General features: G+C 44.3%; 1 protein-coding gene across 3 annotated transcripts in view; it reads left to right on the top strand.

Moving 5' to 3' along the window:
* Positions 1–6,532: 6,532 nt before the first annotated feature.
* The window catches only part of BICD2 (BICD cargo adaptor 2), a 50,553-nt gene continuing 32,546 nt past the window's right edge, over positions 6,533–24,539 (top strand). For all 3 annotated transcript variants that reach the window (XM_066557871.1, XM_066557870.1, XM_066557869.1), the window contains exon 1: positions 6,533–6,927. In XM_066557871.1, the coding sequence (XP_066413968.1) occupies positions 6,688–6,927 (240 nt within the window). In that variant the 5' untranslated portion in view covers positions 6,533–6,687. The remainder of the gene's footprint in view (positions 6,928–24,539) is intronic.

The raw sequence follows: 24,539 nt of genomic DNA, 5'->3' as shown, positions 1-24,539 counted from the left end.
TAGTTTTTCAGGTATGGCACGGCCCCAGACACACCCAGTTGCCACCTACCTCCTTTGGGCCACGCTCACCACCAGCTGCTCTGCATGGACTCTCCCCCAGCCGAAACCTAATGTTTGGCGGACCCTCGCGGAAGCCCTGGGGCAAGATCACCTTTGCCTGAACACGGCGGCAGCTGAAGACCCGATGGCGTCTTGCCTCGTGGGGATCCCGCTCCCCCCTTCCCAGCTTCCCTCCCCTTTCAATTATATTTACTCCTTCAGAACTACCCCGAAATCCCCCACTGCTTTTTGGAACGCCTGGAGAGACCACCTCCGCTTACAACCTACTCTTGAGGTGAACCCTCCAGAGCTCCATTTGCTCGGCTCTGCACTTGCCCCAGTTTGCCTCATTTTTCGATATATCCCCAGCCCCGGTAATCCTCTATATTTTAGAGAAGCCCCGGGTTCCCAACACCCCCCCTCTGCCTCACTCCGGTATCCACGCACTCTGACCCTGTTGAACCCCTCCAATGCCTCCTATCCCCCGAACCAATGGTGCAAACGTGTTGAAAAAATCCCTCTAGCCACCTCCCCGAATGACAAAACAGTGACCCTTCCCCATGGTTTGTTCTTAATTTGCGGAAACCGAGCTTGGGCGGGAATCCCATCTAATCCTATCGGGGGACCATGTGCATTAGGCCGGCTGTCCCTGTTTACACCCAACCTGACCCATATTATCGATTGGCAGAATAAAAGCGCAAGCCTCAATTCGACCTTCGATTCAAAACGTATCAAAAGAGATTCAAAGAATTTAGATGAAGGCTGCGACTCTGTGATTGAACATTGGGACCGTACAAAAGCGACTGCCCTCACAGTTTTACTTCCTTGGGTAGCGATCGCGAAGTCACTAGGTGAATTGGGCCGCCTAGAGTGTTGGGTTGTAAAACAGGCCAATCTTACGTCAGCCGCCCTAACGGACCTCCTTTATGATGAGAAAGTCACGAGGCAAGCCACACTCCAAAACAGAGCCGCCATCGATTTCCTCCTCCTGTTACACCAGCACAAGTGCGAGGAGTTTGAAGGTCTCTGCTGCCTCAACCTCTCATCCAGGGCTGAAGACGCGAGAGTCTCCATTGAACGCATGCAAGATCATCTAGAAAATATCAAAGCGCAAACCACCGACTGGCTGGGGGACATGTTCCGCGGGTAGGGGTTTTCAAACTGGGCAGTAGCCATCCTGAAACCAATCGTTTATTTATGTTTCTCACTTATACTTGTGTTACTCGCTGCCTCAATACTGTGGAAAGTACTGAAAAACTTTATTAACCGAGCCCTCTCCTCTCCGGAAGTCCTCCGACTCCGAGCACCCCCCAACTTACCGGAGGAAAACTCTTGGGAAGACCCTGACGAAGAAGACAGTATGGGGCCCTTGGACCAAGAACTGTCCTATGAAGAAGGCCCTGAGGACAGCGAATTTGAACCTTGAGAACATGAACTCAGATAATTATAATAAGTTAGTCCCCCCCATCCCCCCTTTCCTTTTTGTTTGTTTGCGAAAGGGGGAGATGTGGTGGTGCGTGGTGTAATGTTGTTTTAATTCAGTCTGGCTTGTCCTGAAAAGCTCCCCCTTTCTCCCTGGAAATCCCCAAGTTCTTATCGTTATTTGTCTATCACGTTTCCCCTCCCCTATCCATCAGATGTGTCTTGTTGTCCCCACCCCTGGCCTTTGTCCATCACTCGGCAGCCCTGCCTTTCCTTCTAGAACCTTCTCCCCAGGGTGTCAAGTGATTGGGCAAGGGCAGGGACCCCTCCCCAGTTTTTTGCTGATTTGTTAGCTTCATGCGTTCATCGAACTATGTATCAGTTTTTTCATACCCTCATTTGCTGTCGTGTTGCCCCTCCCAGGCCCTCCCCCTTCCCTTATAAGCTGTTACTTGCCCTCAGTTCGGTGCTCAGTCCTTCTCCCTCCACCCTGCTTTTTCTCCCCCTTCGACCTTCCTTCAATAAACCTGCCAACCCTTCCTGAAGGCTGAGTCCCTCTTTCCTTGCCTGCGCCTCCCTGCGTTTGCCGCCCTCCTTCGCTCTCGTATCGTGGATCTCTTCGGGACCCATAGGCGCGATAGGAGCTCCGGGCTCCTCAAGCGCCCCTTCGTCGCTGATCGGGGCTGAACGTGAGCCGGGCAAACTCATCATCTCAGCACCGCAGCATCTGGTGGTTTTGTTTTGTGTTGTTTTGTATTATTTGGGGTTTTTTTTTTCTGTTCAGCCCATGTGTCTGAACTAGTAGCATGCTTATTTCACCTGGCAGCTAGAATCACTCGGCGCCATACACCACATCGCCTTCCACCAGCTCAGACCCACATCCATGGTTCATACAGCTCTCTTGGAATGTTTCGCTGACTATAGCTTATGTTAGCTTCACTTTTGCTACCCACTCCCAATGGTCTGTACTGGGACTGCAGTTCCTGTGCATCTGTGCTTGTGGAAGTGGGTTGTGTCTGATGTTTTCAAGGTATTTTTCCCCAGACCTAAAGGCAGCATCATGTGGAATGGCAGAGAGATGGATGGAGGACAGCAGTTCTGCCATGGAAGCCTTGGACCAAGGGCTCTTGCCACTGGAGGTGACAGTTTGCCACCTGGAAGTTGCTTTTCCTTTCTCATGCTGTTGGCAAGAGCAATGGCTGTCTGTGAAGGGAAGAGCAGCATTTCAACTGGCAGCGAGCAAAACTGAAGGCAGTAGCAACTGTAATTTTGAGGGCAACACAGATGGACTTGAATATCAGAGTAAAGCTGAAATCTGAAGATATCTCTCTTTCTTTTTCCTCTCTCATTTCTCCCTCTCCTGCCAGCCAGAGTGATCTGAGAATTTGTGCTAATTCATCAGCTGATTTAGCTCTTTGCTTGGAAATTTTGTTGTAGATGAAGGAGGTCACCTTAAGTCAACAATCAGAGTCCCTATGAAAATAGCCTGAGGATGGAGATATCAGCTCCCTTTCAGTACTGGGATCAGGTTTCCTTCATGCTACTTGTCTTTTGGCAGGGTGGATTTTTATTTTGGGGTGGGTTCTGTGTTTTGGGGTTTTAAAAAATTTCTTTTGACTGTCTGTGTATAAAGATCTCAACCAAAGTGAAATACATACTGCACTGAACAATAGTATGTTAAATGTTAATCCTCATAGCTGTGATAAACAGGGAAAGAGCATTCAAGTCATTACACCAATCTTCATTAAGTATCTTGGTTCTGACAGATTATTTCTCTGGAATTTACTTGTTGTGTAAAAGAGAAGGAAAAAACTTTTCTTCTCCTAAAACCCCCTTTGAGTACTTCCAAGGTGATCATGCAGTTCCTTTTTTTCCCTCCAGAATGAGTTTTAATACTTTGAAAAATAATGTGGTTTTTTATAGGCTACATATACTGAACAGTCTAGAGGATTTTAAGTTCATTTTCACCTAGGGTCATTACCATACCTTTACGAAACATCTAAGCAGTCCCAAAGTCTTATGCCTAAAGTTGGGTTTTTTCCTGTAGAAAATAAGATGAGAAATTTGGAACAGCGTGCTAGGGTTTCTTATGGCTGTTCCAGGGCCAACTTAAAGGCTTTATTGTTCTGGTGTTTGCTATAGCTAAGCTGTTCACAAATGCAGTGGATAAAAAAAGAGATTGAAATTATGATGTGCTGTACTACCCTAGTTGTGGTACACTTGAATTTATCCAAAGTAATGTATGAAAAGAAAGACATCTAGAAGGACTTTCCTGTCTGCAGTGACCCCAATTTTAAGCACAGGTTAGATTGGTTTACACATTCAGATACCTGAATGTGTTTTCCAGCATTGGATTAGAGTGCCTACCTGCTCGGGGATTTGGACTGAGGTTAAATAAAATTAGCATTGCAGGGCTTTGCCTTTGCTATGACTTTTACACTAGGGAAAATTTTTTCTGCAGGTTAATTTCCACATGAAGAAACACTACCCAAATTTATTTTAGCACTCAAGATGGTTCTTGTATAATTCTACCACTTAGTTCTCAGTGGATAGCTTTAAAATCTCAACAGGAAAAAGAAGAGCAACAATTTCCAGCTGTCGTGTAAGTCTATATCACCAAAGTACACTTGGCCATGACACCTTGAATCAGTGGGGTGGCAGCTAAGTCTTTGCATTGATGGAGTTTGGGGACAGTGACTTGGGGAAATGGGCAATGGTCTCTGGCTGTGCTCAGGAGCAGTTGGTGGGCATTAGCCAGGCTGTACTCCTCCACTCATTATACAAGGTTTTACTATCCTGCATCACTACCTTGAAGGATGATGGGAACCTTAACTTTGACAAGTTACTCCAGTTTTCTGAAAATGGGCAGGAATGCTTTCAAATTAGCTATTACAGTATTTATAGTTTCTGCCTTTGCATCTTGGGCAGTTTATAAAATAAGAAAGTTTGAAACCTAGAAAAAAGCAATAGTTCTAGATATGACCTAGAAAACAAATTACCCAGTGAAGTCTCTTGTGCTATGATTAGTTCATCAGCTCATCTCTATTAACCCCTCAAAGTAGTTAGATCTCACAATTCACTTGTAATCCCAGAAATATTCAGGATGTGAACTGAAGCTCTGTGTCCTGAGAGCAAGTCATTACATGCAGGTTTCAGTTTAGGAGAGGGAGGAGCACTGAAGGGTAGCTAATGTGCTTGAGCATAGAGCTGCAGAGAAAACCTGGAATGAAGGCTCTGAAAGTATGAGGTAAAACAAAACAAGCCAGTATTTATTATTAAAAATATCTTAACGATGAATCAGTTGTGAATGGGTGGGACTAGCAATGCTACCTGCTTGGGCAGACAGAAGAAAAACATAAAAGGCCATGAAGAAATCCTAATACTGAAAAACAGTGTGTGAAGGAGAGGTAATGCTGTCATTTTCCCACTTATCTTTATCAAAGAATCAGAATGTTTAAACCCCTAAAAACATTCTGTGACAGTCATGATGGTACAGAGGCACACAAGAGTGAAAATGCCTTCTATTGAGAATTCTGAAAGGAAAAAACTAAAGGAATTTCACATGCACGCTCTAGGCTGAGGACATTGATTTGCTGCTTCTAAGGTCTGGGTGACTGAGTGTCACATCAGTGCTCACAGACAAATGCATACCTGCACTTGATGCACAGGGAGCTCCAGACAGTGTCAGGACCCTGAAGAAAAATTGACCAAGGCAGCTTTATGACTAACAGGCAGCATTCAGCCACGACACAGCTTATTAAAGGAATAAGCGCACAGGCAGAAGTTCAAAGTAGCTTGAAAAAACCCTGCAGCTGTGAGTAAATATGTTCCTTTATGTTTGAGACATTGTGGAGTGCTCAAACACGTTATTGTTTTTATTATGCTTGCTGTTTGCTCACCAGTTCATTACCAATTGTTTTTGACATTGGAAGAAAATCCAAGCAGCACTTGCTGTATGAAGGGATGATGAAGCTGTAGGGCTCCTGACTATGGGAGTGAGGCATCTCCCCACCCCACAGGGACGCACCCTACCTTTATGGGGCTGCTTAGGAATTGCAATGGTCTAACTAGTAGAGGTTTGTCTCTGTTCAGTCATCACTATGTTTTAGAAATTAGTTCTACTCGTGGTGCCCCAATGAGTGTCCCAGTCCCAGTGCTTTTGCCACCAAATGTTCCCAATGGGTGTAACCTGGGGCAAAGACTGATGCCATTTTCCTCACAAGATGGCAAATCCTTTTCAGGCAGCACATTACAGCTGCCCAAGTGTCACTGTCCCATGGCTGGTCACGGCACTGGCTCTTGATGCAACCTATCCCTCCTTTCATCAGGTAGCTCAGCCATAGGGGAACACCTTGTCCCATGGCCGTGGTTATCTTCAGGATGACTCGAGGGACATGGTTTGGTCCCGGTCGGTGAGCAGAGAACGCCTTGTAGCAGATATTCCACCCCTAGATGCACAACACCGGGAACAGTGGGATGCTGGAAGCTCTCATGTGGTGCTGGCTGGTGTGGGGCTGGTGCCAATCTTCTGTGACCCTCTGTTCTCTCCGTGCTGCTGTGGCACCGCCCGCCGCGCTGGAACGTCTTCCTCCCCACACACTGTGGTGCTCGGGCCTCATCTTTCACACCTAGCTGATCCCGACGCTTTCTCAAACCCGCCACGAAAGCCCTCCTGAGCGTGGTCTGGGCCGCCAGGGTGTGTACACGGGGTATGTACCCGTGGTCCCAGGGCCTGTGCCCGAATTTGTATCCGGGGTCACTGAGGGGGCCCGGGGTGCGTTCGCTGTCCGGCCAGGCCCTCCCCGGGCACAGCCGGCCCCACGCTCTCGCCGTCGCGCTACCCCGCGCCGCCCGGCAGAGGTCGCGCTCCTCCTGCCCCGCCACCACCCTCGCTTGTCGCGGTGCTTGCCGGGAGCTGTAGTCCGGCAAGCCGCGCGGTGCGCGGCGCGGCGAGTATTGAGGACTCCCACTCCCAGCGTTCCGCGGGGCGCCGGCCCGGCCGTGCCTTTTGAATGATTTCACTGCGTTCGGCGCTTGCGGCGAGTGCAAAGGCGGCGGGCGGGATCCAGGGAGGATCTGCGGCGGGTGCGGCGCGCGCCTGGCCCGTCGATGGCGGCCCGAGTGGGCCCTGCCGTGGCCGCCTGCGAGCCGTGCCGCTGTTAGGAGTGGGCTGCGCGTTCACCCCTTCGCCCATCCGCCTCGGCGGCCGGCGGTCCCTCCGCCGACATGTCGCTGGCCATGGAGGAGGAGGAGTACGCCCGGCTGGTGATGGAGTCGGGGCCCGAGTGGCTGCGGAGCGAGATCAAGCGTCTCTTCCAGGAGCTGGGCGAGACCACCCGGGAGAAGATCCAGGCGGCGGAGTACGGGCTGGCAGTGCTGGAAGAGAAGCAGCAGTTGAAGCAGCAGTATGAGGAGCTGGAGCTGGAGTACGAGACCATCCGCACCGAGATGGAGCAATTGAAGGAGGTGAGGCGGAGCGGCGGCAGGTGGGCGGCCTGGTCCAAGCGCGGCCGTGGCGGGTGGAAGGGCGAAGGCAGCGCGGAGCATTGGGAACGGGGCCGCTTTGGAGTCGGGGGGCGGCAGGTTGAGGGTTCCCGGGGCTGCTGTGGGGCGACCGGCGGGTTCCCAAGCCGGTCTGGCTCTGGCAGGGCGGTTGCCCCTTCCCCAAAATGACAGCTCCGAGGTGCCTGGCTGCAGGCCGGCCCAGAAGAGGGAAGGGATGGGAAAAAAAGGCCTTTCTGCTCCAACCTCCGCTCCGGTGAAAGGGGAGGGAAGCGGGTAGACGCTTTTCTTTATCTTTCCGTCCCGTTCCGTTCCGCCTCGGGATCCGGTAGGTGGGCCGCCCCAGGGCTGCTGTAGGGCGAGAAGCCGGGTCGGGGTTGCCCCTCCCCGGGGTTGGGGCTGCCGCCACCGCGCCCCTGAGCAAAACCCAAGCAGGCGGCGGGGGGCGAGGGCCGGGACCAAGGTGCGGTGGCGATGCTGTCATATGCCTTTGTCATATGCTTTTGTGTGGAAGGAGAAATCTTACGTTGGTGTTAATCGCTTACTCAGTGGGGACCACCACGAAAATAATACAGCAGACACTTCATATAGCTTTGGTGCAGGTCCTGCCGTTGTCTTATTTTTTTATTACTTTCTATTTTAAGGGAAATTCCAGACCTAATCTGTACAGGAGAGTAAAGTTTGTCAGTAGAAACGCTGTATTAGGCAATTTGCACACTGAGTTCTTCTCATGCAAGATTTCCTCTAGGTGTGGAATGTGGGAAAAGTGCTGTGAGGGGAGCAGTCAGAGAATGCATAGTGGTGGTTTGCGCTCCTTATGAGCTGATCCTGTCAGCCCACTGTAGAGCATGGCCTATGGGAACTTGTCTGTGTATAGCTTTGTTTGGTTCAGTGATTTGGCATGCAGGCAAACCTAGTGCTGCTTTTCAGCTGATTAAGGCCTTGCCTTGTGATACAGCCTAAGAGGTGAATATAGGTGGATTTGACCCGTACAAATTGTATCCAGTGGGACTTAGCTTTAGTTTATTCAGTTGGAGATGGATTTAAAGTAAAATCAGAATACAGTATTTCAAAGGAAAAATAAATGCTTGTAACAGACTGGTACAAAATCAGCTGAATTGGTGAATGCCCTCCCTTCCTGCTTACTATATATCTTTTGGTCTTGTAAATAAAGCTTTATTTTGCTTTTATTGCATTAAACAAGTATAAGCAAAGAGATTAATTACTTTGAATTACATGGCTATAAACTTGTTAACTAAATATGCAAGCTGAACGGATATGCTGCCGTTCCTAAAGCCACTTGAGACCAGCACAGTTACAGCAGCATACAGGAGCAGAAATTTGGAAGTCAAGGGCAGAGACAGTTGTAGAGTTGAGCTAAGGGAGAGAAAAGTCAGTAAACCTAGTTGGTAGGTGGAATGTGAGACATAGCGTGGAGAGGTTATGGGACTGGCCCAACCTCATTCAGCAAGGCAGTGTCTGACACACCAGTGGGAGCCAGGATGCCTCCATCACAGGTAGTGCTTTAGTCACTGGGCTGTGCTATGTGTGTTTGGGCATTACATGTTTTGACTTGCCGATGGAAAAAAGCTTGATGATACTGTCTTTTTATTCATTTAGGGCTGTAACAATTGAGAAGCTTGTAAAAGCATTTAAAAAGGAAAAAAAAAGGCAGAATCAGCAATGATTCACTCTTTTTTGCTTTTAACATTTTGAAGGATTTGCTTTGTGTGTTCATGTCCTGCTCTAATTAAGTCAAAACCTGGGAAGGAGACAATTCTGGGAACAGCTTGAGGACTCTGATAGCCTACTCAGGAAAAGAGCATTGCTCCTCTTGCTTTCCTGTGATGCTGTACAGGAGTCTGGTTTGCTGTAGATCTTGTAAACCTTTAGCAGATGTATGAAGCATATGCTTGGAGAAGGAATTTATCATTGTTGCTGTTTTATGCACCTGTTTTTCCCACACTCAGTTAGAGGAATGCTCCATATGAGACTACATGTCACACTCCAACCTAAAGGGACTCCACCTTGGGTTACTTAAGTTGTTCTTGGGGAATGTGGGAGATTGATGTGAAACTAGAACAGTATTGCTTTCCATCTCTTGCTTCTTAACCGTGACTTCATGCAGCCTTTTGAGGTATAACCCTTTTAGTCTCTATAGAGCTTACTTTGTTCATCTATGTTGAGAAGCTAAGCAGCACAAGGCCATGTTAGGCAGGGTGTGGGGCAAGCATGTGGTGGTTTTCTGTCCTGCTGAGTATTGTAGATCTGGATATGCTTTAATTAGTTCAATATTATGAATAACTCCTGTATCATGGCCCTGTTCATACCATAGGTAAACGGGTTCAGAGCATAGGAACTTTATGATACAGTTTGTTGAAAGTACAGGCTTTTCTGCTGTAGTCATCAGATCTTTCTGGGCAGATTCTCCTCCCTGCCACCCAGTCCCCAATGTGTCAGAAATTCAGAGCCTTAACCTCCACTGTTGTATCCCTTTGGTAAGTGTGAATGGCATTGTCAGAGTGGTAGCCATTTGGTAAAGGTGTCAGTGTACTCTCAGTATTTGCAGTCCAAGTTGTCCTGGTGAAGATGGGGAGCTGCTCTGTCCTTCCCGTGCTGAACCTCCACACCAACCCCCTTTTAACAGGGGTCAGGTTTTCTCTAAATTTGTTCTTTTACTTGTATGTGTGCTGACTTGATCGCATATATCTTTTAAGGTACTTTCTCCTGCATTTCTTCTCTCATTTTATTTGACAGAACAAAACTGAAATACAAACTGTCTTCCCAGGAAGACTTACTGTTATTTGCAGTACCACCTTTGCTTTTGTAAAAAGGAATTAATTTCAAACTGTAGTAAAGATTATGATAAATGTTTTCCCTAGTTCAGATCAATAAGATACTGGTTTTCTTGTAGTAAAATACTACGTTGTGTTGTGAACATATAATTTTATTCATTTTTTACTCCCTCTAGGAGATGAAGTAACTTAAGTTTTTTTTTCTGTAGGCTTTGTTTCAGCTGGTAAGTCACCCTGCAAGCCTTTGTGATATTGCCAATTATATAAATGACAGGGCTGACTACATGCCTAAGCAGAGACACTTTTCTTACGTGGATGATACATATGATCACACCTTTGTGCACTCCAGCTCACAAAGTGATTGTCTGAGGATTCAGTTATTGCTTTCCTGATGATTTGTGGGGGAATGTGGCATGGAAAGTTTGCCTGAAAAAGAGGTTATTGGCTTTGCTCAGTACTTCAGGGTTGCTTTGAGATGTCAGATTCATAACCAGAAACTAGCTCAGTATAAAACTGGCTGCTGTCCAAAGCTCCTTTCTGATTAAGAGGTTTTCTTGTATTGGTGATTGTAGAATTGTGTTTAAACCCTTGGAAAACATGGGTGTTATGATTAATCATTTCTGTAACAATGCAAAAATTCATAAGTGGACTATGTCTATCCTTAAAGTCTAAAAGCATATGTTAGTGTGTCACAGTTAGCGTAACATGGATGGTTTGTGGTTTTTAAGGGGGGAGCAAGATCTCCACAGGGCTCTTAATTTCTTTGTATGGTAACAGTGGCCCTTGTTTCTGTTTTTTGCCTTTAAGAATCCTGTATTGACTTTAATGCCATTTTATGACTTCTCTGTTGGTAATTTCTGGGTAATCTTGCAAGCTGACTTTAAAAGAAACACTCAGATAAGACCTTGCTGCTTCATTTCCCATGAAGCCCAAGTGGGGTGTATGATGCAGCTGAGGTGATGTGTCCCAGGCTGTAATATTTCTGCTGTTTGAGTTTATGTTGAGGTGGGATGTAGAAGATCTGTGATCACTGACAGAAGTTTTGCTGAATTGACTTACATAGGTACTAGTTAATTTGGTACATTGTATTTCATCCAGGCTGGTTTAACATTTCATTATGTTACATTTTATTAATGTAATGTTTAACCGCGCTTCTTCAGAAGTGAAGGAGAAATCATTGCCTTTCCTGTCTACCTCATGTAGTGCTGTGTACCTTGTAGACAGACATTGTAAACTGCTTGCTGAAGTAGCAGTGATTTTCCCCACTGGATTTATCCAGTGCATTTTGCCAGTTTGTACTGCTGTGCTCATTTTGTGTGTAAGAACATAAAGGCAAAGAGGGAAGAAACAGCTAGGCTAAAGGTACCTAACAAACTCATGACAGACTGGGATTAGACCCTCTGTGCACATGAATCAATGGTGGATTCACCAAGTCTTTGTATTTAATTATGGTAAATAATGATGTTCAGTTTCCGTACCTCTAAGCCTCAGGTACACATCTGCAGCCTCTTCCTATTAAATATTCAGGTGATATATTGATTCCTGATGAAAGGAAAGAATGTTAATATTTTTGAGATTGCCTCTAACTTTGCAGTGCTGTTAAAATCAAAGGATTTAATAAAATAAATGTTTACTTAAATTGGCCAGCTTAGGTGAAATTTAATTCTGGTTATACAGATGTAAATTTGGAGTAGGAAACGTACAACTGCAAATTGAATTTAGGAAACTGATAGCAAATTTGCAGATATTAAGTGAAAATGGTTATGCTTTGGTGAATCTGTCTTGGGGACTTAGTGGTGATTGTTACTTGGACTTCAACACCTGCTGCACTTGAAATGTTAGAACACAATTGCTGTCTCTACTGTCAAATTAGACTGAAAGCTGTGGGCGGGGTAAGCAAAATATTCCTGTGTAAATTAGGCCTCTTATATTTTGATAAATCATAGTTGCTTTATATGAAGAATAGAGGCACCCCTGATATTACTCTGATGTTTGCAGTGATATAGACACTTAGTACCATATTTTGGAAAAGCTACTTTTCTCACATATCCTTATTTAGGAAGAAACCAAAATGTGAAAAATGAAATGTTCCAATTCTTCCTGGTGTACTAGAAATAGTAACCTGTAATGTTTCATGTTACTAAATTTATTTTCTTTCCTGTTGTTCCTTTTTAAAAATAATAAATAATATTCTTGAAATTATGATTTCAGATTATTTTATGAAATTGCTGGGTGTTCTTCTTGGTCTTTTTCTGATAAAATTAACTATACCTTATGTATTAGAACAACCATAAGTATTTGAATGAATAGTAAGGAACTTTTAAAACTTATTTAAAAACCCCCATGTTTCTGCAAAAGTGGTTTTCCCTAAATTGCTGTAGTCTCAGCTGAGAGCTGGGTCTTGGGGAAAAGTCATGTTTTACTTTTGGTTTGCGGTGCTTGTCTGTGCCTTGGCCCAAAATGAGGTCTGTCCCTGACCGCTAGTAGACATTAGATAATTTGTTTCTAATTTTTTTCATTAAGTTTAACCCGAGGTTTTGATGTTTGTCAGCAGTAGTGCAATTTGCTAGCTATTTTTTCCCTGGGGGTGTGGCAGCGCGGAGTGTTTGCTGTCCAGTGGAGGGGATATAGTAAAACTATGCTGTGGAACTGTGCCAAATTTTCTTTGTTTTTTTCTTTCTTTTGGTTTTGTTCTTAAATTAGGTCAGTACCCCAGTTTGTGTCACAGACATGTTGTATGTGGCTGTGCAGGTACCACCTCACCTAGAGTGTGTTAAAGCAGCAGCAAACAAGGAATGAGAAGAGCAGCTTCAGCTAGTCTTTCTGCTGAGCTTGGCGGTGAAGCTGCTGCCTTAACACCCCAGACAGCAGCTGCACAGCGAGCGGGATCTGTCTGGCCTGGCTGCTGGGAATTAGCAGTCTTGGGGTACTGCAGTGGCAGTGTTGTTCAGGCTGGTGGCTTTGGTTGAGGTCTCTCCCAGGATATAGTCTCTCTTGTAGCATTTCTTGTATTTACACAAATAAATTGTTCCTTAGAGCCTTGCATTTGGCATCCTTCAATGTGCAGTCCGTGAGGGTACCTGGGAGCTGGGGCTTGAAGGTGGGATGGGAAGCTGCCTGGGTGTTCAGAGAACAGGGGCAGACCATCTTTGCGTACGAAACACTAGACCAAATGCTGCATGCTTGTGGCTTCTCTGCACAGGCGCTGCAGGGGAAGATTCCTTCCAAGCAGTATTGCTGAGGACTGGAGTGAACTCAGAGGGCTTCACAATGGGGGATATCCATGTGTTCCCACACCCCTGAAGTGGAAGTTTGTGCAACCGCTGATGTGGCAGATGTCCTGCCTGGAAACTGAAAGTCTTAAACCTAGAGTCACTGGTGTTTCATCAAATGGGCTGTTGCGGTTTCCTCATTTCAAATCTTGATTCATCCTTTCAAAATCTATGGAAACATGCTTGCTAGTTTCAGGGGTATTAATACCTAATATATCCCTTTGACTTAATACCCAAAATATCCCTTTGACCAGACTTTCTTCTAGTCTGCAAGAGAATTCTAATGATTTGGAAAATTGCCTGATTTTACTAGGAGGAGGCAGGAGGGTGGGAACAGCAGTTCTCAAGTCTGTGCACTGCCCCCAGACTTCCTAAGTTCACCATTTCCTCTTTCACTCTATGGTATGTAAGCTTGTGAGTAATCTGTAGCAGCTTCGGGCTGTAAGATGGCTTCCAGAGGGTGATGCATACTCCAGGCATTCATTTGCTTGCTTTCTCTGCTTTTGGCAGACTGCAAAGAATTGTTTGTTCAGATTTGGTAACCCAGCAACAGAGGAATATAGTGCGGGTTTGAAATATGGTCTACAAAACCTCAGCAGAGGGAAATGACATAGATCAACTTTGCCATCCAAATGAATGGAGGACCCTCCATTTCAGGGAAGAGCCAAAGTTTTAAGTATAATAACTGTAAACTGTGGCTTTTTTTCTTCGTTTCCCCATTCTCCAGCTCATCTTCCTTCCTTCTACCTCCTACTTTCCTCCCCCTCCTCTCTTCTTTGCTGTTTTCTGGCTGAAATATACACCAGGCAGCAGATGTCAGGGTCACCACTTTGGAGTGGGGACTTACCTTAGGAGTCTTCTAAAAGGTGTAGTCTGTCTTGCCCACAGACAGGTTTGCCACTGGGGCTCTGAGCAAGCAGGGATATGGGGCTAATTTGGGGTGTTCGGCCCCAGCGTAGTTAAAGCTCAGTGTGGGAATGGATATGGATTCTCTGCAGTCCTGTGTCCATGTTTGGAAAGCAGCTGTGCCATACAAGGCCCTATACAGCTCTCGCTGAAACAAGTGGTATGTCTGGTGGGGTGCTGAGTTGTGCTGGATGGCCCAGACTCTGCAGCATGCTGCAGTCCTTGTCTCATTAAATGATTTTTTTTCACCCCTCAGTTGTTGCCAACGTGTGGTGTGGGGCTTGGCAAGCTCCCAGCATGGTGCAGAGTGCTGTGCTGTAGGCAGTGAGACAGTATTTGGTAAGTTCATTAGGAAGTCCTTATGCATGTTCAGTGTCAGTGCTGTACAGAACTGGGCCTGTAGTTCAGCTCTGGCTCCAAGGCAGAGAAGTATACTGACCTAATACCATAACTGGGATCCAACCTGCCCAAATCAAACAAGATCCATTGCTTCCTGTGCACAGAGAATTTGCTACATCTGATTTTCCAAGGTCAGAATCCACTGTGTTTTCTGATGATGAAGAATGGTGTTTGTTTGGAGCTTGTTCTGTTGTATGAATGGGTAATTCCAAACCAGATGGGATTTTTTCACATCTTGCTGCACAAGGCTGTGTGTGTTTTGAGGGAGAAATTTGGTTGTGATGCCCAAAGTGGCTGCTGCATGACATTTCTGTAGTCCACTCAGCCCTCTAGCTCTTGGAAGCTGTGGGTGAAACTTCTCACCAATGTGATACTAGGAAGGAAATGAAAAATGCATTTTCAAGCAGTCAGTATATAATTATTTAGTGGTTTTCTATGATGTCATTTGGAGAGAGCATTTGGCCTCTGAAATAGGAATTGGCTATTGTTGGATGAGTGTGACTGTCCCCAACAGGTCACAAGCAGTAACAAGTGTGTCATGTAGCATGTGCCCCCATCTTTGGTATATACTATCAAACAAAGAAAGGTCATCTTGCCAAAACATTCTTGTCTGATAAATGCAGGTCTCCGATTCAGCAGAAATCATCCAGCAGCAGTCTAGATTTGAATTTTTCTCTGGCTCAGTATAATACAGTAGTTTTATGAGACTTGTATCCATGTGAATAAAAGCTTCTGTCTTACTTGTGTCTTGGTTCACTGTGGTCAACAGCTGTGCAAAGAAATTCCACTTGGCTCTCTTTTGGGAATGCTTTCAGAAAGTATATGGTTTTAACTAAGAAACTGCTAGCCAGCCTCACATGAAAGTTTGATTTTGCAGACAGATAAGTCAAGTCTGTCAGTGGTGGAGAGCTGATGTTGGTCTTACACCAGATTTGCCTGTTAATAGCTTGGTGTTCTCTTGCTCAAGAAGGTTTATTGGGGCAAGCATGCTAGGTGCTGTGACGGTGAGCAGCAGAGATGGGATGTTCCCTGGGAAGGTGCCACACTGCAGCACGTAGCTGATTTAGAAAGTGATGAGAGATTGTATTTTTTGAGTGAGATTCATGTTACAGTGGTTGGCATAGATGAAAAGGGTTCAGGACGTGCTGATGAGGAGCATCTGCTGGTAGGAAGGTTCATATGGATGCACTAGACACTTCTGGCTCTTGGTGCAGTTTACAGCATCGAGTATAACATCTGCTTCCACCTGAAGCTCTGTCAGGTTGCCTTTCAGACACATTTGACTCAGACAAAATGGAAAATAGAAGGCATTTTTGCAAGTTTCTTCTTTAGGGGTTATCAAAGGTATACCTCCTTTTTTTGCATGTATGTTTTATACTAATTGAGTCCAATTCAGGAAGCTACTTAAAGGTGGGCTGAAGCCAAGATATCCAAACTATTGGCTGGGAAACAGGACCACTTGCACTTAATGGCTAAATTAGAGCAGTGTTTGGGAAGTAGGATTGTTTTAAAACATTTCCCCCTCCCCACAGTGGATACAAAAAAGTCTTGTCCTATGATCATTCAGTAATCATAGAAATATTTTAAGACCAGATTTGAGTCACTTGGAAGAAATCAAGCTGAGGAGTTGTTCAGCTCTAGCCTCCAGTATTATTTGTGTTGCTACAGAGCAGTCCGTAAAAACTAAAGACTGAGAACATACCTAAGTAACCACAAACACAATGTGCCATATTGTAACAATGTAACTTATTTTCTATTCTTTGCCCATAGGCTATGTGGCCTTCATCTTGGGAGTCACTGATATCCCAACTGGACAATGTCCTGAGCATGTTTTTAGTGGTGACCCTGCTTTTAAGCAGGAAGGTTGGAGTATATAACCTTCAAGAGCTCCCTTCCAGTCTTCAGTATCTACAATTCTGTTACTTTGTTGCTTACATATGTGTGTGTTTTACATATTGTGCTTTAAAATATGCCCCATAGTTTAAATTCTGAAGGTTGAACTAATTCGTATTGTTCATCCCCTCCTGCTCTATTTAGTCAGTGAATACACACTGAAGGATTGAGTAGCTGAATCTACATTTTACCAAGTGGAGCACGTGAGATATATTAGTTGTGTGTCTGGACTTCAGGAGGGCTGACAGAATGCTGTCTACTGTGATACTTGCAGTATTACCCCTTAGGAAAGGAATGCAGAGGAGAGTTAATCATCTGTCATTGTCAGGCATTTAATGGGTTTTATAGTTTAATTCGTGCATGTAGACTTCTGCAGTGATCCTATTAATCACTCTGATGTTTGGCAAATTTGAAGCCCTCCTCTCACCTCTGCATGTATTCTGCATCATTCAATTCTCTATACTTGTAAACTGCTAATGTAACTCCTTAAACAATGTGAATGAATTGTGGTTACCTTTAACTTCTGTGGGGTTCTTGTGGAGGGGGGGGAAGCCTGTATTTCAGGACTAATTTTCACTCATGTGAGCTGTATCACTTTTCTGTCCTTCAGGTTTCACAGTGGAGGTAAGCATAGTAGTGAATTGGAGTAAAACCATAGCTGGGACTCTTCATGGCTTGACTGAGGCTTAAGAACATACCTTGCAATCTCTTCTTTCTGAAATCTGGGAGGGTTTTAGGAATTAGAGAGGGCCTCTGAGGGCTGGGTTGTAGACTTGGCGTCAAGGCTGCTGGGAGAGTGGACTTGAGCATTGTCTGTCCTGGAAGTTTGGAGGAAAACTTTCCCATTGAAATATTCTTTTTTCCAGGCTCTCATGGAAAGGAAGAGTGCAGCTTTCCTAGCAGTGTTATGTTTCAGACAGCTTTTCCATCTGAGCACTTAATAATAAATCAGCTTACTCTTATTTTCTCTCTGTAGAAGGAGCCAGGGAGAAATGCCTACTCATTTCACTTGGGAAAGAGGTAGAAGCCAAACAATAAGAGTACAGTAAAGGAATTTTGTGGGACAGAGCGGCTATTATATGCAGACTCACATATATATATATATATATATATATATATATATATGTACACACACACAAATAAAAAATAGCTACTCCAGCTACTGGTTTGTAGCTGGTTGTTCTAATGTAGCCTGTGTGGCTGAGTGCCCTAAAATATATATGCTTTATTGGGACTGAAGCAAATGGACCCTTTTAATGTGACACAAAGTCCGTTAACATTAAAATTGATCTGATGTTCCATTTTACCTCCCTATTGTTAGGGTTTTTGGGGAGGATAGTAAGGCATAAATTCCTTTCATGGTCTTCAGTGTAAGAGACTACAGCTGGGGAGCATCTTGGAATCTGGCTCATCCAGGGAGGCTTTTGGGGCTGGTGAAGCCTCTGTGAGGCATCTGTTTGTTTTTAAGGTTCTTGGCTCTGGGATTTGTGAGAACAGGCCTTAAAGAGCATTTATCAGCCCTGTGATCTGCCGCTCTCAATGTGGCTGTGTTTGCTCTTTTTCCCATAATAGACCTGAAAGAGCATTAAGGTTGACACTGCATGTGTGCTTTATGAGAAATGTATTTTCTTGTTTTATTATCATTGTTTTCTGTGGCAGGGGTCATCTCCATAGAAAGTGATTAATTTGATGAAGGTATTTTTCTTGCCCTGAGCTCCATTTGTTGCCTGGTACCATGCTGTGCTAGTCATGTGTTAGTTTTGTCTTACTGCACATAACATTAGGCTTTGTATCAAGAATGTTGCCTTAATCTTCAGTAGGCATTGCTCAGCAAGGGAACAGAGTCTCCATGAGATGTGGAGTTCATGCAGATCCAAGTTTTATTGCATTGCCTCTTAGTTCAATGAGTCTCTAAAGCTACATTTTACTTCTAAAGGATTCTAGAGCTATCGGAAACAGCCTAGTACTTGGTGTCTGTGTACCCAGGAATGCTCTCCAGTGTTCAGGTTGTTTAACTCTTGAGTTGTTTAACTTCTCTTCTTGTGTTTTAAGAACTGTCTTAATGCTGCCTTTGGTGCTGCAGCAGAGTGTAGTTTGTAGTGTTTTGCTGTTGGATTACTGATCTAGTGTCTTGAAATTTCAGGTCTGTAGATAATAGGTATATGTCTGTTTCTCTTTGTTTTTGTAGTGCAGAAGACTGCAGTAATAATGGAAAAGTTATGTTTGAGGAGTTTGAATAACATCTGTGTGGATGGCTAGGGTTCCTCTTACTCAATTTATTTCATTTTTTCTTTAACTTTGTGGCCTTCATGTGCCTAAAACTAGTGTCTATTTATAATGCAACAAATCAACTTGCTGAAATTCAAACTCTAAATATGAAATGAACTCCTGGAGAGACAAAATTCTTCCTTGTATTCTTAAAAAGTAACACTGGTCTGCTTCAGTGTGTCATAGAGTACAAGATGAAACTCTCAGTTCTATGTTCTGATCAGAATTTTATTTTGGATTAATTTTACTTTAAACATCAGTCCTGTATGGATGTATCCAGTGTTTCATTTGAGAATGAGCAGCAAGGGTAGCAGTGACAGTGAATGCTAAGTGTAATAATGTCCAAGGATAACTAATAATATACTCTTGAGTTTTTTCTAAGGTGTTCTTGAGTGCAATGCCGGGCTACTTGGTGTTGAACTTTCAAAACTTGAAAGTTTTTTAGAAAGAATGCCCTGAGCAAATTACACAATTACTGGTCAGGTTTTCTTCCAGGGTAGGAGACAAACTTCAGCCACAGGCTAAGAAACTGGAAGCACTTAGGACACAAAGAGGATGAGGCTGCCTTTTCATATCTGAAGTGGACAAGCAGCTTACAGGCTCATGTCTCTTCTTCCCACTCCTACTTTATCCTGTGCTTGTTTTTGTTCCTCTTCCTTGGTTTCCTGTTGAATTCCATTGCAGCCACTGATCATCCTGCTGCTGTTACCCTCATCCTGCTGCTGTTGCCCAGTACCACTGTCTTGACCGTCATCTCTTATCTTTCCCTTGAACACATTCTCTTTGTCTTTTCCTTACAAGACCTGCTTTCTCCCTTGACACTAGTACTTCTCATGGCTCCTCATCTAATCAGTCACACAGTTTTCTTCTTCAGCTCCCAGCTCCCAGCCTCCATGCTGCAGAGCTCTTTCTCCCCTCACTGGTTCCCAGTAAGCTGAGATGGCTCAGCCAGCTGGACAGTGGTTCATCTTTCAGGCCTGAGGCTGTCAGAAATGCCAGGCACTGCCCAGCATGGGTAAGAAGTGGAGAGGAAGGGGGTTAAATCTTGATTTAAGGCCTTGTCTATGCATAGAAATTGTTACTTTTCATTGAATCTTTAAAAATAAAGCTGGCTGAGTTAAACTGCTGTAGGCTTTGGGATGTCCTATGCCAGCCTAAACTTGGATAAATCCAGCACAGATGTAAAAACACATGTTACTGCTGCAACAAAATCTGTTTGAACAAGAATTATATTTTCCTGGGTGCCAATTTCGAAGAGCATTTAGCTTTGCTCCAAATCAGAAGACATTTGTAACAGGCTCCTGAGCAGCAATGGGAACCCTTGGCAGGGATCTGGCAGCCTTCCACCTAGGCATGTCGGGTATCTGCTTTAGCAGAGTTCTCAGTGCCAGAAAATACAGCATGACACCTCTCTTGTCCTGTCACCAGAGAATAGCAGAGCTGAGGTCAATAGGGATCTTCCTCTGTTGACTGGGCCAGTCTGATAGCAGAAGGCAGGAAGTGGGCATATCCCCAGTACTGGATCTTTGCCCAAACCAGCTGGGTCCCACTGGGCAGAGCTCTGGGTGGTACTGGCAGCTGAGCCCTTCTGACAGCTTTGGCTTCTCAGTGCACTGTGGCAGCCCCACATACCCTACCCAATGAATGCCAATGAATGAGGGGTTTGTTTCTGCAGTTGTAATGCAGCTGTGTGGCCCCCGCATTCTGCCCCATCAGTCCAGTGGCCTTGAGCAGCTGGCTGGGGACAGCATGGGCTGGCTCTCTGCTGCTGGCCTGGGAGCTGTCACTGACTGCCTGGAAGCTTTGCAGGATAAAGGCTTTTCATTGCTGCCAGTGTCTGCCAACTCCTATTGCAATTAAAGGGTAATCTTTTCTAAATGGTGCTAAATTAAGGCTTAATCCCTCCCTCATGCCACATAAGAGGATGAATCCCTGGTTTTCTGAAAACAGCTTATTGTTTGGGCCACTGTCCAACCAACCTGTACAACAATGGTCCTGGATGGTTTGTGTGTGGAGAGGACTCATGCTTTTTTATTGATCTGCCTGTAGATACAACTCCAAAGTCCCCTATGAGGTGTATGGAGAAGTAGTTATTTACCACTTCCTTGTACGGCTCATACCATATGAAACTTGGGAGGTACCTGTTGTGAAGTCCTGACCCTGGATGCTGTGGTGATGGGAGATGACTTTGCCTTGACTGTGTGTGCTGGGTCCATGCTGTTGGCTGTCCACTCACTAGCCACCAGCCATGCGCTATGTAAGTGTTGCATGAAAGCAAACAGTCCTGGCAGTATGGATTGGTTTGTTTTAATCACGGCAGCTGTGTGTGTAAAACTGTAGTTTAAATTACTGTTATTACGTGAGGCTACTGCCACAACATAAATCAAGGGGGGTTAACTTTTCACTGCTCTTGGAATTGCTGAACTGGATTAAGAAACAACAAATTTCACCTTTGGGGACAGGAGGAGACTGCCTTTCAAGCCCTTGTTAAGACTAGGCTTTTATGCCTCTCCTTGGGGGAACTACTGTGTAGAGCAAAATGCAGTCAAAATGTTTATTTGCTCATAAATATGTGGATTTGTTTAAAGAAATGCAGTCAAATAGGATGGAAGGAGGGAGTAGTAATGGGGACAGAGGTTTGTGGGCAGCTTATCAGTGAAACATATCCAGAAGCTTGCTTTGATTCCGTGTTTTTATGCAAGTTCCTTGAGGGAAAAAAGTAATTTGGAGATTTTCAGTGGGATTCTAGCAATAGGATCTGAAATATACTACTATATAAAATTATCTTAAAATCCTTATTATGTAAGACTTTTTTTCCCCATCCTGTTCACTTATGATTCTATATAGCAGTGTCTGTACCATTACTACAAAGATCAGACCTGGTGTGGGCCTTCTTGATCTGTCTGTGGCCTAGGAGAGATGGCTCCTGAATAGTCTGGTCCTCACCCAAGTGCAAGAGTGAGGGGTGCTGGCAGAGGGGTTCACATGTATCACCTCCTCAGGTGCATGACCTTGGGCAAGTGAACCTTCAATAGAGATGTTTAAATTATTAATAGAGGCAACAAAACCTGCATTGCGTTCCTACTGAACATGAGATCAGAACTTAAGTCAAGATGTGTTTATTTGTTTTAAGATGCATTTTCAGTTAGCAACCACATGAAGGGCCTCTGGCTGGAGGATGGTGACAGACATGAATGAATCTGTCATAGACATTCCCCATCTAAGAAAGCAAAAACATAGGCAAAACAGAAGAGCTGGTCGAACAGCTGTTGTGGTAACAAGTGGCCTTTGAATTAATGTTTGGAACAGTTAGAGTGATAGTCCCTTACATGTTCAAAATTCCAAATGAGGTTTCCTGTATGCATTTTTTTAAAAGATGATAATAACATTGATTTCTTTTCAGTGGATCTGGCAGTGAGAGCACTGCTCAGGAGTGTAAACATTCCTTCTGCTTCCTGCTGTTCAGCTCTGCTTTGCTGCAGTGTCTTGCCCTGCTGAAATCAGGGGTGTGATGAAATTATGAGTACAAAATAAAATCAGATCCATTAATTGGAAGAAAAATGCTTCATTTTTATTTTTGAGTAATATTTTATTGTCTCTTCATTAGTACTCCCTTGTGTTGTTGCAATCTGGGATCTGCTCTTCGTGGCCAGGATTTATGTTTCTTATGGTGGCTGTATTTATTTCCTACCACACAGACCACATAGTTCTGCACTTTTACAGGAGTTCTGCACCTTTGCACAGGAGGTGTGAAATCATATGGGATGTGCATCAGTAGCACTTCATACCTGGGTTTGCACTTGGAAGTGAATAACCGTGGAGATTCTTGTCTCCTGAGATGATGAAGAACATGCAATTATTTTTAAATTTTTAAAATAAGAGAGGGAAGAAAATAATTCCCTTATGTGTACTTACAAAGTCTCAATATTATTAGTTGTAAATTAATCCTTTAATGAAATATAAGATTTATTTATGGTTTGACTTAGCTGTGTAAAGCTATTTTAGGAGCTTTGTGATCTGCTTTCAAAGTCTCCAAAATTCACAGATTTAATTTACTGCCCTTTAATTCTGAATGTCCAAGGCCTTAGGATAAAATAACATTGTAGGTTATTCAAGTTTCTTGTCTTTGACAATTTCCTTTCTAATGGTTTTGGCAGTTTCTTACTATGTGTGAATCCATCGTGCTCTTCCAACTCTTCCTTGTTTTTCACTGGATCCTCTGAAGCAGTGCTGTCATTTCAGGTTTCAGACCTTGGCCTTGGACTCCCAAGACAGAGCTTTTTCAAGACATCCTTTGGAACTTGTAATGATCCATATTTTTGTTAATTTCTAACTGTAGTTAATTGTTCTTTGTGTGTAATGAATATTTGCTGTGCAATTTTCTGAAGAGTTTGGTAGTTCCATCTTTTCTATGTTGAATCTTGCAAGTTTTTATGCATCTTTTAACTTTGAAGAATTTTTATATGTTTTTCTTCTCTGACAAGGTGCTATACTGTTCAGCCAATAATTTAAAAATCTACACAACTTCTCTTTACAGTCTTGTAATTAACAAAGAAAAGATCACCCTTTGCCACGTCCAGTAATAATCAGGCTCTTGTCCTGTTGTTATTCAGTCATTTATTTTAACTAATTCTGCTCCCTTTTCAGTAGCCAGCAATTGTGTTTGATTAATTTGAAATCAGAGGACAGCTTTTTCTTGACCCTTTGCTGTTGCTTGCTTGCTGCTTCATTCCTGGCAAGGACAGAACATTGTGGGCTTTGTTTGGGTGTTTTCTGAAGCTCCATTTTGGTTTCTGGCGGGGATTTTAATTTTTTTTTTTTTTTAATTTTCTAGTTATAGTTTCTGTGAAAGATTTCTGAAGTCAGGAACAGACTGTGTTCACAAGCTATCTGTGGGTTTCTCAGATTGCATCCAATTTAGAGAATTCCCAAGTTTATCTTGATTTTGGACATTGGGCCTTGCTGAGTAAGGTTTCCCATTGTAATTGGCAGCTCTGTCTTGCAAGCAATGAGACTCATTGACTTCCCATGGTACCATCAGGCCTGAACTTTGGAGACTGTGGGTTTGCTCATAAGGTAGAAAACAAAGCTAAACTTAAATAATGTAAAGTATTTGAATGTTTGGAGAGAAGAGGCACTTGCTTTGCAGCTGGTAGTGTCGTGGTGATGTAGGACCTCTCAGATGGCCACAGAGCATTGACACATCCCAGGATAACTGCAGTCTCTTTAGATGTGCTGGATGCTGCTAGAATGGGCTTGAACGAAGGGGCAGGATCCATAACATCTTCAGCATGTAGATGATGGTGTGCAGATCTCTCTGTTGGGCTGGCTGTTTTTGCCAAAACTCCTGCTCTTGCCAGCAAAGACTGCCTCTTATTGCTCTGTTTTTGACAGGTATTCTGCTCCAAAATGAGCAGTGACTGCTGTAATCTTTACAGGGCCCTGTAAATGAGCTGCCAGTGTGCTTGTGCTGTCATGTGCTGAGGGGCTTTCTCCCTTCCTATGCAGTGCTGCTGGGACCCCTGCAGGGATGGGGCCCTAAGGGAGGCCTCTGTTTCCTGTTTGCCAGTGTTTAAGTCATGCACCAGGGCTTCACTTCCTCCTGTATTTTGTATCTCTCTTTCCTAATCCTCCCTTTACTTCAGAAAGTGTCTCTTAGAGTTGAAGAGATGGAAATGCACTTGTCCTCCCTTTTTTAAGCGATGGTAAAACCCCGTCCTTGAATTGTTTCTGACATTGACACTACTGTCAGACAGACATTGGAGGGCGCTTGGCAGTGCCTCGCCAGCCACATCAAGTATCGATTGAGCTGTGTGCTCCAGATTAACTGGTGCACACCAGTGTCTTGGCCATGTGGCTGTTGCAGCTGGCAGTTGCTCTCTACAGGTTGTTTGTAGAAATTGCATTGCGAGAAGGCCAGGTTTTGTCCCTCGCCCTTCTTGCTTTTTTACCTAAACCTTAAAATAGAGGCTCAAATATGTGTACTGTTCCTGGATGTAGGTTGCAAGCAGAACATGTCAGAAGGAATCGAGAGACTCCTCTG

Source organism: Molothrus aeneus, chromosome 12 (genome assembly GCF_037042795.1).
Source record: "Molothrus aeneus isolate 106 chromosome 12, BPBGC_Maene_1.0, whole genome shotgun sequence".
NCBI classification, from domain to species: Eukaryota; Metazoa; Chordata; class Aves; order Passeriformes; family Icteridae; genus Molothrus; species Molothrus aeneus.
This window is presented reverse-complemented; position numbering and strand designations above follow the sequence as displayed.